The 15,165-nt window shown below is 33.2% G+C and overlaps 1 protein-coding gene across 1 annotated transcript in view; it reads left to right on the forward strand.

Moving 5' to 3' along the window:
- The window catches only part of TRMT1L (tRNA methyltransferase 1L), a 36,997-nt gene that overhangs the window by 6,280 nt on the left and 15,552 nt on the right, over positions 1-15,165 (forward strand). The window contains exons 4-11 of the mRNA XM_082614681.1: positions 36-149; positions 3,046-3,110; positions 4,741-4,870; positions 6,327-6,450; positions 6,941-7,020; positions 11,653-11,902; positions 12,298-12,510; positions 13,441-13,631. Coding sequence (XP_082470807.1) covers positions 36-149; positions 3,046-3,110; positions 4,741-4,870; positions 6,327-6,450; positions 6,941-7,020; positions 11,653-11,902; positions 12,298-12,510; positions 13,441-13,631 — 1,167 coding nt within the window. The remainder of the gene's footprint in view (positions 1-35; positions 150-3,045; positions 3,111-4,740; positions 4,871-6,326; positions 6,451-6,940; positions 7,021-11,652; positions 11,903-12,297; positions 12,511-13,440; positions 13,632-15,165) is intronic.

A 15,165-nucleotide genomic window follows, 5' to 3' on the forward strand; every position in this document is an offset into this window, starting at 1 on the left:
ATTCTTTGCTTTATTAGTTTCTTTTCCTTTAACAGGAAACAAACAGGCTTGTCCATTGTGCCCCAAGGAAAAATTCAGAGCTTGTAATAGTCATAAGCTTCATCGTCACCTTCAAAATTTACACTGGAAAGTCTCAGTTGAATTTGAAGGTTAGTATTTTTGTGCTTGCTGAAAGTGATGTAAACGAAATTAAAGATTTGGTACCAGTTTTGGAATTTTAATGAAAACATAATCAAATATTTTCAGTTTAAAATTATGAGGGATTAATGCCCCTCTTTTAATGTATTTATTAATAAAAGACCATATAGCTCTCTAGGCAATAGATAGATGTGACACCAATAGTTTTGTGTGGCAAACATTTATTAAGCATCTCTTCTGTATGGGGTACCTGCTTGGCGCTGAAGATCCACATTACTTATTGAACCATGTTTTAATAAGTTATACTTTTCCTTTTATATTAGAACAACTACAATTTTACACATATTTTTGAAGATATAATAAATGTAGTAAAACAAGAAAATAAAATAATTGGTATGAATATTGGAAAAAAAAAGAAGCATCTTTTTTTTTCTGCTGATGGCTTAAAAAAGCCAGTTGATGAGAGTATTTGTAACAGTGGTGAGATACAAGATTGATCAGTCTCTCTACTCTAGACAAATGGAAATTAGAAAAAAAACAATTATAATAGTGACAAAAATGACACAATTTGAGGGAGTAAGTTTAACAGGAGGACTCAAAGAAATGAATAAAGTTGAAGAAAAAAAACAACATCTTACCAAGTTAAAATACTTCTTAGAGACAGTGAATTATTAGATTCTGAGATAGTGAATTATATATTACGGCATTTTTGGAAAGAGATCTGGCAACATTTTAAAAATTTAAAATATCCACCAGGCACTCCCTTTCCTAGGAATAAAAGCAGCAATACACAAGGATAGGTGTACAAGAATATTCATTGCAGCATGTGCTTAGTGACAAAAACTTGGAACTAAAATAAGAGATTGAATAAATTATGGTATGTACATACCACGAAATATTATGCAGCCATTGAAAAGAGTATATTAGATCTGTACCAGTTTACTTGGAAGGATTTCCATGGTAAACTACTAATGAAAATAGCAATATATGGGATAAAACCAAAAAGTACCCCCCCCAAAAAAGCCCTAAATATCAATCTTAAACATGTATATACTTATATTTGTATGTGATTATATAAGTATAGTCATTGTTAAATGTGCTTATCTGGGATTTCAACCAGACTGAATGAAATAGCCATTATAAGACACCCAAAAAAAGAAGCCAGAACTATACAGAATTATTTTCTTAGATTATCACTAATTACTTAGAGAAAAGGGAATTAGAGACAAATTCAGAAGCCGTATGTTTAATTATTTATAAGAATGTATAGTAAACCATATTGACTTCTTATCAAAAAGGAAAGATCTCATTTTAATTATAAAGGTCTCTTTCGTTTGCTTTATTTAAGCCATTGTTTAATCTTTAGGTTTGGTCTCCCTCCTCCAAGTTATTCTTTTCTCTTTGATGGCTCATAGTATTGCTTTACTCTGTCATGTACATTAGGTTGTTGGGTTCTTTCACATGGTGGTCATCTAGTAGATGGTGAACATGATAGATTTTGTCTTTGTGAGCAGGCTTCAGAGTAGTTGGCAAATATGTTGAATAAGATCTGCTGAAGGAATAGAAGTGAGATGAGGGAGAAAAAGCCAAGAATGCTTGTGTTTGAGACTTGAGCAACTAGAAAAATGCTGTCCTTTACTGGGATGGAGAAGACTGCATTAGGTATGAGAAGGAAGGACAGGTCCTCAGATTTAGGCATGCAAATGTTGAGATGCATCTAATGGAGATATCAAGTAGCCTGGAGGCTACATGAATCTAGACTTTGGGGAAAAGGTTTGGGCTAGAGATACATATTTCGGAGTTGTCAGAATATAGATGGTATTTAAAGCCGTAAGACTGGGTGGGATAACCTTAAGAGTACATAGAGGTGGAAAAAAGTTGTTGTCCAAGGTCTGAGTCCTGAGACACTTCAACATATACAAATAAATGATTGGATGTAAAGTATGAGAAGAAAGGAGTTAAAGATAACTTAGTTTTTGAATTGGGAGTAACTGGAAGGCATTATCATTCATTAAAAAGGTGAAAAAGAGACCTGGTTCAAGAGGAAATGAAAATTTTAGTCCTTGACAGTAGATTTTTTGGAGTTCTGTTGTTATTGGGTTTTTATTTGTTTTTGTTTTTTTTTACTTGGCTGTGTCACACGGCTTGTGGGATCTTAGTTCCCCAAACAGGGACCACGGATCAAACCCATGTGCTCTGCAGTGGAAGCGTGGAGTCCTATCCACTGGACTACCAGGGAATTCCCAACAGTAGGTTTTGAAATAACCAGTCATATGTCTTCAATAGGCAATTGGAAGTAGAGATCTGGCCCTCAGGAATGAATTGGTAAGAGAGCTATAATTTGGGATTCCTTCTCACAGGGGAGATAGTTGCAATCATGAAAGGCACTACAGTTACCAAGGAAATGAGAAAAAATTTATGTAGCACATCAAGCATACAGAAAATCTACATTTTCGACTATGAGAGAGGGAAAATAATCTGTAAAGAAGATTAAGTAGGAAAGATGGGAAGAGAACTAAGATAGTGCCGTATCATAAATGAAGAAGAGGCTGTATAATGGTAAATGCAGCATAAGGCAGAGAAGATGAAGCCTAAGAAAAAGTCAAGATGGCAGAAAGACGATAAAACTGAGTCCCAAAGAAGCTAAATGACTAGACCAAGGTAACACAGATATTTTTGGCAGAACCAGATTTTGACCCTAGATCTCCTGTATTTGTTTTTATACTGTGTCATATACAGCAACTACATAAAACTAAGGCAATCTCATTCAAATAAACTATGACATTACAAATATAAGAATAATCTCAATTATTCTTATAAAATAAAATTTGCTAGTAATTTTTAATAATAATTGAATACTTAATGAACAGTGATAGACAAGCAGCAATTCTTCATTTTTCATTCTAGGTTACAGGATGTGCATCTGTCACTTACCTTGTCGACCAGTGAAACCAAACATTATTGGAGAACAGGTAATCACATGGTAGATTTTTTTTTTAGATTTAGCTGTCCCTAAAGAAAGTGCAATTTTGACTTGCTTTACAACTAAAATGTGCACATTCAGCAATGAGTTTAAGGTTTTTTTTACAAGGGCTTTCCGATTACCATAGTAGGAAAAATATGAAATGTATGAAAGAAGTTGCTGTATTGAACTTTTCATTTTAAAGTTTTTAATTTCAGTCAGATCACCTGCTCCCTTGTGTTCAAAAGGAAAATTAACCCACTTACTAATTTTGCAATGGAGATTTTTAAATAGTAATTTTTTTGTTTCAAAATAAATTTTGATCATGGAATAAGAGCCTTTAATTTCTGTGGTTTAGTAAATATCTTAATATGTGTCGATTCATACTCATCCTCCCTATGTTCTTCCTCTTAATTTGTCAAAGGACAGAATGAAGAAACTTTCTGAAATCTCACTAACTTTTTTTAAAAAGTATGTGTGTTTACTTTTAAACATGATTTGACCTTTGGGGAATACGAATTATAAAATATTTTATAGTGACACTATCCTGAATGCACATTAGTTTAATGGGTTCTCATTATTAATTTTCCTTTCAAGTCACTAAAAAAAGTAAAGAACTGGGGGGGAAAAAAACAAACATTTCTTAAGTAGTTAGGATAATGCTTAGTCCATTAACCCTATCTAAGATATTTTGAATATGATAACCACAATGCCATAAGGAACCTTGTGCAATGTTCTTGACTATTCTCTCCTTGCTCTATGATCCCAAGTAAATAGGACATAAGAGTAAAAAGGCATCAAAAGCAGGAAAGAGCTGTTGGAGTGGTGTTTTTGTTCTTAGCTAAATAAGGAACTATAAAGTGAGAATTTTTACTTGGAAAAATAGACTTTTTATTCTGTCTCTAACATTTAGTAGTGTGCTAGAACTAGCTCAATTTTCCAGAAATCTTGAATGCTCGTTGTTAAATGTGGCCATCAGCAAAAATTAAATTATATAAACTTAAAAGTAAATAAATTATATTAAAAACAAAGGTAATGAATACTCACAACTCACTACTTCCCATTTATTTTACTACATTTTACTTTTACCTGTGCTCTTAACGTTATTTATGTATTCTGTATCTGCACGGTGGCAGTGTTCTCTGGTATGATATTGCACATCTCTTCCCAAATTCATGTTCAGTGATGTCACATTGGTAGCTTCACATGTCACAGTTGTAGCTTGACATCGGCCATGGTAGAGTACATAAACCACAGACAGCTGCAGACACTACAAATCAGGGCTTTATTTTCCTGGAGAGCCAGTTGCTATACATCTACCAGCACATTGCTGCTAGTGTCATACCGTTTGTTAAGTGCTGCTTATAGAAGATAGAGTACAGTTATTTGCTGATTAGAATGAAAGGAAAAAACTAAGAAATTAAACTTGTGGCCTATTGTAAAGTAAGATTAAAAAGCATATGTAAATATAGGTAAGGAAGTAAAAATCCTTTCAAAGTCACATGGCAAAATGAATACTATCTTCTACACGTTAAACCCTAAATACACTAACATACATAAATTTACAACATTAAATAAACTTTTATTTCATGGACTTGGTAACTTATTGATGTATTTAAATTAAATACTCTGTTTGATAGATATCCAGTAAAATGGGAGCCCATTATCATTGTATTATTTGTTCAGCAACAATCACCAGAAGGACGGATATGCTAGGACATGTTAGGCGCCATGTGAATAAAGGAGAGACTAAATCCACGTATATTGCTGGTAAGTTGAACAATCTTATTAACATGTTAATAAGTAAATTCTTAAACAATGGTCTAATTATTCTTTTCAGATATCAGGCAGACAAAATACAGTGACTTAACCAAATCATTTAGTTAACTACTAATCTGTCAGGTTTTGTTTTGTTTCTGTGAGACTCCCAACAATATTCAACTGTTCTCAATTTAACAGATATATTTAATATCTGGGATAGATATTAAATATGGGTAGAAAAAAGTAACTGATGTTCAAGTAAATATAGGTATCTTAATGAAAGACTATAGAATTTTATTACGAATGACGGCTCCTGTACCAATAACTGTGTTATACTTATTATCGAAAAACACTGGAAAAAGGAGGTAGAGTGATATATAAAGACTCTTTATTATCCTGAGTGATATCAAGTTATTAGTAGCTTGTTAATACTGAGACAGTTCCTTCTCAAGAGTTACGAATTAAGCCCTCCTGCCCTAAGGCATCCATTATATGTAATGAATGAACTTCTCTGTTATACATCTAGAATGGTACTCTGGACCTTCCCTTTAAGAATTGGAAAAAAAAGTCACGGAAATAATTATTTGAAGGGCTTAATTTGCTCACAGAACCTGGTTTGAGAAAGGCTGATCTTGTGAGATATGTGACTTGACACTTTGTTGAGTATAGAAAGATATATAACACAATACTAGGAAAGATTACTTTTATTTGGCATTGTAGAAAGGTAAATATGGTTCCCATTTAGTTAACATTCTGATAGTAATGTTATCAAGAAATCCAAACATAGAGAATCTCAATTATATTTCCCCCACACATATTACATGTCTCCTTTCTTAAATATTTAAAATATATTCACACAAACACATCACTGTTTCATTTGGGTTTATAGCTAAATGATTCTAAATGTATATTAAATGTAGAATATTTTTTTACATTAGCTTATAGCTGTTTGAATATAATTTGTGATTTAAAATCATAATTATGAGAAAGTGTTCGGAAGTCAAGCACATTCAGGAAATATAGTGACTCTTAGTCATCCATGCCAGCTAATGGAATGTAACTACAGAGAAAGGTTAATTTTCTAATGTTTAAACCACAATAAAATATATTTAGCAACCAACCTATATAAACACAATGTAGTGTTTGATGAGTAATAAAGGTATTTTAGGATTTTGTGCTATCTTAGGTTGATTATTCTTAACTAGGTATACAGATATATTGATGTGCTAGACAGTTAAGATTTTAAGCTGACAAACTTTAATTCACCAAATACTTAACTGAGTACTACTCTTTTCCAGAGACAGTGCTAGGTAGGTCAGTTTGGGGGGACTTTTTTGGCATCTACCCAACTGATTTCATTAACATGAAATATTATAAAGGAAGGTTATTTTTTAATATATATTGTTTTTGATATTTAGAATTATTTTGTATTTCACTGGAAATCTTTTTTTTTTTGTAATTTTAGCTGCTGCTGCCAAACCACCTAATGAAATTTTGAAAGAGGCAGACACAGATGTACAAGTTTGTCCCAACTATTCTGTACCTCAGAAAACAGATTCCTATTTTAATCCCAAAATGAAACTAAATCGGTAAGATACATTGAAAACAGGGTTATAGGATGTTTCAAATAATTACAGATGTACCTTTTCTTAATCTTTTTGTTCTAATATATTGAAACTTAAAACTAGGTATAGATTGAAAATCATTTATTTTAGAATTTCCTCAGAATGATTGTTTTCTCTTTTATTTTTCTGCCAAACCAATTTCTTTCTCAGAGAGTAAAATAGGTCTAACTTTATATAATTAAATGAACATGTTGGGCAAGTTTGTGGGCACGTTTTATTTATAAAATCATTATTCATCATGAATACTTGTTAAAAAAAACCCAATTCGATTTGTAGTTTAATTTCACAGATTTTTAGTTCTTGTACTGTTAAGTAAGGAATATAATATTAGGTCTCTTTCCAAAATAGTTTGCATAGTAAATAGGAGCCCCATTTCTCACTATTCTTAAAATAAAATCTACAGTGATGAAACCATGGTGCTGTAAAATTATTTGATTGTTATACTTCCTTCTAGGCAGCTAATATTCTGTACACTGGCTGCTTTGGCTAAGGAACGAAAACCTTTGGAATGTCTAGATGCCTTTGGAGCTACTGGTATGTAATGAAGCCTTTTTGGAACCCCACTTTATCAGATCTGTACAGTATCTTTTCTTTCCCTTTTTTTTTCTTGTTGTTTAGCCACTTTGAAAACTAAGGGTTTGTTTATATCATGTGAACCTGAAGAGATTTTTTTCCCCAGTTTTATTGAGAAATAATTGGCATACATCACTGTACAGGTATACACGTTTGAGGTGTACAGCATGATGATTTGCTTTACATATATTGTGAAATGATTACCACAATAGGTTCAGCTAACATCCATCATCTCACGTAGATACAATACCATAAGAAGAAAGAAGAAAAAATATTTCTCCTTGTGATGAGAACTCTTAGGATTTACCCTCTTAACGTTCCTATATACCAGTGTTACCTATACGTAGTCATCATGTTGTACATTTCACCCCTAGTACTTATTTATCTTATAATTGGAAATTTGTACCTTTTGCCCACCTTCCGGCACAGTATCTTTTCTTAGGAAATTTATATGGATATCATATGTAGCAAAATATTTTGATATAAAAAATAGATCCAAGGTAAACTTTTTTATTGTGGAAAATTTTCAAATATGTACAAAAGTAGAGCATATAATAAATGAATCCCTTTATATCTATCACTCACTTCAGAAATTACCAATTCATACTCAGTCTTGTCTATGTATTCCCATGCACTTTCCCTCATACTTCATTCCTCCATTCTATATCCCCATTATTTTGAAACAAATCACAGATCACTTCATCTGTAAATATTTCAATGGGATATGTAAAAGATAAGGACTTTTTAAAATTAAAACCCATATACCATATCACACCTAAAAAATTAAGAATAATTATTTAATATCATCAAATGTTTAGATATGCCTATTTCATAATTTTTTTAAATTCAAATCAGAATCCAAAGACTATATATTGCAATTGTTTAGTATGTCTCTTAAGTCTCTTTTTAATCTATATTACCTTCCATCATTTTGTGTGTATGTGTGATAATTATTTGTTGATATAACAGGTCATTTGCCCTGTAGAGTTTCCCACAGTCTAGATTTTTGCTGATTGCATTACCATGGTTCATATAAGATGAACCATCACATGGTTCCTCTATCTCTCGTATTTCTGTAAATTGGTAGTTGGATCTTCAGGTTTGATCAGATTCAGATAGGATTTTTTTTTTTTTGCAAGAATACACATTTACTGCGATCAGTTATCAGTTGGTGTTTGGTTGTCTCTTTTTTGTGGTGCAGTAAATACTGCATAGTCATTAGGCAGTAGGGTAAGGTGAAATTTTAAAGATTGAGAACATTTTTCCCAAAAGGGCTTAACAGTAGAGAAAAGATAATAGAAAAAGTAGAAAATTTCTAAGAAGCCACTTGTACCTAATCCACGTCTTACTTCTTAAAGGTTATAGGAGAGTATTCTTGGGAAGTTTGTACCAATAGGATGAAAGCATGACTTAGCTCTCCTTAAGTTCCTCTCCTCAGGGAGAACTAGTGGTTAAAAACATGGACTGTGGAATCAAACTGGCTGCATTCAAATCACAGCTTTATAACATGGCAGCTGTCTAACCACAGGAAATTTATGCTTCAGTTTCCTCATCTATCTAAAGGAGGGTACCCACCATAAAATAATGTGAAGATTAGGTAAATTAATACATGTAAAGAAATTGGAACAGTGTCTGGTATATAGCAAATGCTATGAAAGTATTCAGTATCATCATTATTGTATTATTACTACTTCTACTACCATCATCATCATCATTAGTAATGTCTCTTTAAATATGGTAAAAGTGATGAAGTAGTGATTTTAAGCTGATCACATCCTCTGAGCCAGTTGGATTTTTTTTTTTTTTAACATTTGTTTGTTTATTTGGCTGGGTTGGGTCTTTGTTGCAGCATGAAGCTTTGTTGCAGCATGAATATGCATGAAGCATATTCATTGCGGCATGTGGGATCTTTTGTTGTGGCACTCACTGTGGCGCAGGCTCTTCGTAGTGGCACGCAGGCTTCTCTACAGTTGTGACATGCGGGTGTTCTCTTCTCTAGTTGTGGCGTGGGCTCCAGAGCACATAGGCTCTGTAGTTTGCGGAACGCAGGCTCTCTAGTTGAGGCGGGTGAGCTGTAGTGTGGCGCACGGGCTTAGTTGCCCCACGGCATGTGGGATCTTAGTTCCCCGACCAGGGATCGAACCCACGTCCCCTGCATTGGAAGGCAGATTCTTTACCACTGGACCACCAGGGAAGTCCCACCAGTCGTATTTTAAATTTGAATCAGTTTTTACTCCTTTTCCTGTCACTGTCCCCACATACACTCAACCACCGATCTGTTCTAATTTTTCTTTTTTATTATGACTCATACTCCTTTTCGATTCCATATCCACCAATGTCATGATTTTTGGCAATGATATCTCTCCCACCCAGTCTGTCTTGTATGCTATTGCAAACAGCCCTTCCTCTGAAACACTGAATTGATAATATTACTTCTCAGTCAAAAAAAATCATGCATTTTTATTGCCTAAATAGAGTTCAGCATCTCAGATTGCAATTTAATATCCTCTATAATCTGACCCAACCTACTTTTCCAGATTTATTTCCCAGCATTTTCCCTGACACAACTTCTCTCTCTCTCTCTTTTTACATTCAATAAAATTTATTAAATGTCTATCCTAGACTGGGTACTATATACGTTTCTTGATAGTGGAGTCATTTTTTTTCTTTTTTTTCCTCCAGTTTTATTGAGATATAATTAACATATAACATTGTATAAGTTTTAGATATACAACATAATGATTAGCTATGTGTATATATTGTAAAATGATCACCAAAAAAAATTAACATCCATCACCTCACATAGTTACAGATTTTTTTTTCCGCTTTTATGAGAACTTTTACGTTCTGCTTTCTTAGTCACTTTCCAGTAAACAGTACAGTATCATTAACTATAATCACCCTGCTATACATTATATCCCCAGAACATATTTATCTTATAACTGCAAGTCTGTACCCTTTGACCATATCCACCCAGTTCTCCCACCCTTCCAGTCTCCACCTCTGGCAGCCACAAATCCGATCTCCATTTCTATGAGTTTGGTTTTTTTAGATTCCACATATAAGTTAGATCATACAGTATTTGTCTTTCTCTGATTTATTTCACTTAGCATACTGCCTTCAGGGTCCATCCATGTAGTGTGAAATGGCAGGATTGCCTTCTGTTCTATGGCTGAATGGTATTCCACTGGGTATATATATATATATATATATATATATATATATATATATATATATACATACATACACACCACATATTCTTTATTTATTCATCCATCTGTGGACACTTAGATTGTGTCCATGTCTTGGCTACTGTAAATAATGATGCAATGAACTACTCATTTTTTTACCTGAAATCACTAAAACTATCATTTAAGTAAGATCTTCTCAGCCTTTTCTTTTTAATGTGCCTTAATAAACTTAAATCAAGCCATAGCAGTCATTTTGCATGTTTCCCCATCTCTAAAATGTGGATAGGGACTTCCCTGGTGGCACAGTGGTTAAGACTCCACGCTCCCAATGCAGGGGGCCCAGGTTTGATCCCTTGTCCAGGAACTAGATCCCACATGCATGATGCAACTAAGAGTTCGCATGCCACAACTAAGGAGCCAGTGAGCCGCAACTAAGGAGCCTGCCTGCTGCAACTAAGACCCAACACAACCAAATAAATAAATAAATATAAAATGTGAATATTAGAACTTACTTCACAAGCTTGTTATAAGAATAGGAAAATATATGTAAAGACCATGGCACATAGTAAATGCTAACTTTTGGCAGGATTTTAGTAACTACACATTTTCCCTTATGAAATCTTCTCAATATTCTCTGGTTTTCACTGTCACTTTGTTTCTTGTCATCACAACCATCTTTCTTTCTTTTTATCTACTAGGGAGAAGATGGTTAATACTTCCCGTAAATAGGGGTCTTTCTACTCCATATTGGCTAGGCTTGTGTCACCATCTCCCACTGTGTAGTGAATGTGCCTTATGACTCAAGTCCAATAGGAATAGAAAGCCTGTGAGAAGGGCCCTCTTGGTCTCAATTTCTCTTGGTCATTTGCTTACACATACAAAGTTGTTCTTTTTCATTCACAATGATGCTGTTGTTCAGTATTTGAAAAGCACTGATCCAGGAAAGTTGTTTTCATATTTTGGTACATTAGGGTAAACTTCAGCAGGAGGAGTTCCAACTACCCATCTTCCCTTCAAGTACAGTAACTGCACTCTTACTCATATTGTATATTGGGTTTCTCTGTAAGATTTTGTTTCAAAAAAGTATTCCATTGTAAAAAGAAAGAAAAAAAATCCTACCAAAGCCCAAATAAAGAACATAGATGGATATTTTATTTGAACATGGATTATAGAAAAGTTTTTTACAAACTATTAATGGAAATCTGTTGGACACATTTTCTTGTGGTAAATTTTCTTCAGAGGCATTTTAGTGAGGAAGTAGAATAAGAATTACTAATGAAAGTATTAAGATTTTGAAAGAATTGTTTTTGTTTTTTATAAAATTATATTCTTTATTATTATTATACTACTTTTATTCTTTATTACAATTTAAAAACTCATTTTTCCTCCAATTTCTCCCAAGGGATAATGGGATTACAATGGGCAAAACACCTTGGAAATGCAGTCAAGGTTACAATTAATGATTTGAATGAAAACTCTGTGACGTTGATTCAGGAGAACTGCCATTTAAACAAATTGAAAGTGGTGGTGGACAGTAAGGAAAAGGAAGAGAGTGATGATATTCCTGAAGAAGGAGAGGAAAACTTTGGTAATATTAAGGTGACCAAAATGGATGCCAATGTACTGATGCATTTGAGATCTTTTGATTTCATGTAAGTGAAAAAAATTGTGTCGCTTTCTAAACCGACTTGGATTTGGCGGGAGGCAGGGTAGGGAGCGGGCCGTTAAAAATTAACATAGTTGGTCACTGTTTGTTTGTTTAAATTAATACAGTTTTTTGGCATTGGCCTAAGGAATGCAGTAAGAACATTTTCTAGCATTTGAAATAAAATGCCTGGGCATGACAATTTCCTTTAAGCCTGATTTATTTTTACATGTCTTACATATCATCATTTTATTGCTTACTTTAAAAACATAATTATGTATTTAAAATAGATTTATGAAGTCCTTTTGAATCCATGGAATTTTGTCATTAGAAATAATGACAATGGTATTATTTTGGATACTAGTATGATTTTAAATATGTCTATATTCTTTGTGATTTTAGACACCTAGACCCTTTTGGAACATCTGTGAACTATCTTGATTCTGCATTCAGAAATATAAGAAACCTTGGCATAGTGTCGGTGACTTCTACAGATATCAGTTCTTTATATGCCAAGGCACAACATGTTGCCCGGCGTCACTACGGCTGTAACATTGTCCGAACTGAATATTACAAGGAGCTAGCAGCCAGAATTGTTGTAGCTGCAGTGGCAAGGTACCAAATGGCCAACAGTGTACCTCGTCTGGGTATATGATAAAAAGAAATAATATTACAAGAAGTGTTTATTTCATTCTTCAAAATATGCACGAAATACAAATTCCGTATTCCATATATGTAATCTTGTTTGGTAATCTTATGTTATGTTAGAATTTGATTTAAAAGCTTGTGCCTAAAATAGTTTACTCTTCAATTTAAAGTGTTATTAAAATAATTAAAGTAGTAAGAAAGAAAACATTGAAAGTTAATTTCAAATCAGTTTATTTCAACAATGTAGGGGACAGCACCATGAAAAGGGAAAGCAAAGCCTGGTTTTAGATTTAGAAACAATCATTTTCTAATGTCCATTTCATCTTTTATTTATGTAGTTTAAAAAAATGATGGCTTATAAACTTGATTCAAATCAATACATATACAAAGTCTAAGTTAGTTTAGAACTGTAGAGGGAAAACTAAGTACATAAATGGTGTACCAAGTAGAATTTAATCCAAAAGTATATAAAAGTAATAATGGCAAGGACTTTGCTTATTCATTTTTCACTGACTGTTCAGTTCCTGCATGTAGTTAGTACTCAATAAACACATACTGTTTAGAGGAAGATTTTATAGAAAAAAGTAGATAAAAAGAAAGAAAGATGGTTGTGATGACAAGAAACAAAGTGACACTGAAAACCAGAGAATATTGAGAAGATTCCATAAGGGAAAATGTGTAGTTACTAAAATCCTGCCAAGCATCCTATATATCCTGTGTTTCAATTTGTGTAGAAGTTACAATAATGATCTTTTAAAATCACTGCTACTAAGAATCGAATTTTCCTTATTTTCCCATAACCCATCCATAGTTTAGTGTCCAAGTTAGTATTGTCAGTATAATGCCAAACAAAGGAAAATGATAAGCTCCCAAAATAACTTTAAAAAATTTTTCCAGAGCTGCAGCCCGATGTAACAAAGGCATAGAAGTACTGTTTGCAGTGGCTCTGGAACATTTTGTATTGGTTGTTGTGAGAGTTTTGAGGGGGCCTACTTCTGCAGATGAAACAGCCAAGAAGATTCAGTACCTCATCCATTGTCAGTGGTGTGAAGAGAGAATTTTTCAGAAGGATGGTAATATGGTAGAAGGTAAATTCAAGTTTCTTTTGACTGTATATTCTGTTTAATTTATGTATAAGCCTCCAATGAATAAGCCTTTATCACATCCCTAATTATACATATTGTTGTCCTTTGATTTTAAAGATTACAGTGCTAACTTTATTTCCTATACTGGATTTCCTTTCATCAACAGACAAGACATTCGTGTGAGTTCATTAAAATCATTTACTCATCATAATTTATGCTCTCTAGCCCTGCCCTCTGTTGAAACATCTAGAAATAACTTAGTTTCCACTGTCACTAATTTTAGGAACATTAAGTCAGATTACCTCTTTGTCTAGGATGTTTCAAATCATTAATTCTATAAAAATAATTTTCATGTTTCTGACTGAATATAAAAGCCATCAGTTATAAAATTCATTCAGTAAACATTTATTGAGCCTCTACTATATGCCAGGCCTGGGGAATCAAGGAAAAAGATGTGGCTTGTGCCCTCATCAAGCTGTTTTTATTTTGCTTTTCTGGGACATAGAGTTGCCCATTGTTTTCTGTTAGGTTCTTGGCATTTTTTAAATATGGATTTTTAAGAACTCCTTTATATACTAGAGTTTAACCCTTGTGATATGATACGATAGTTGCAGATATTTTTTCTCATTTTGTCACTGTTTGCATCTTTTTTTTTTACCTTTTCATGCAGAAGTTTTTCATTGTTGCTGTTGTTAAGATCAGACTTTTAATGTACTCTGAATTTTGTCTGTAGTTGGAAAGAGCTTTCCTATCCTATATTATTCAAGGAAGGTTATGTTTCATTGAATAGTTCACCTCTTCACTGATATGAGACTACCGTATTTATCTTATACTAAAATCCCACATGTATATTTGAGTGTGTTTCTGGACTTTATATTCTTTTCCAGTGGTTGGATATTCATACACCTCTATCTCACTGTTTTGATTACAGAAGACTTTTAGTGTTGTTTAATATCTGTTAAGACAATCCCTTCTCATAGCTCTATTTTCAGTGTTCTGACATTGGATCCTTTGTTTTGGCTTAACAAAAAAAATAAATAAATAAACCAGTTGGTGGTTTATCTTGATCACATTGAGGAGAATAGAGATATTGTTACGGTTCTGAAGCTTCCTAAGAACCCAGTATGCTTTTCTTTTGTCCAAGAGTTAATACTTTTGCTACAGTGTTAATTGATAGTAGGAATGGAGGGCGTCCTATCATGTTCCTTGTTTTAGTTCGCTCTGGTGCTTTCTGATTCATACTTAAATCTGAGATACCTATCATTTATCAGGTTGAGAAAGTAACCTTCATTTACAATTTTACTACGTTTTATCACCATGTTGAATTTTGTCACGTTTTTTCAGCATCTGTGGAGGTGATTATATGGTATTTCTCCTTAGATCTATTAATTTGATTAATTGTAATAAAATTTCCCAATATCAAATCATTCTGACTTTCTAGAATAAACTACTCTGTTAGGAAGTATTCTTTTATTATGGATTCTGTTTACTAATTTTTTAAAGGAGTTCTGTTTCAGTATCATAAATAAGATGGTAT

The sequence above is a fragment of the Mesoplodon mirus genome, assembly GCF_964341445.2.
Source record: "Mesoplodon mirus genome assembly, chromosome: 3".
Classification (NCBI taxonomy): domain Eukaryota; kingdom Metazoa; phylum Chordata; class Mammalia; order Artiodactyla; family Ziphiidae; genus Mesoplodon; species Mesoplodon mirus.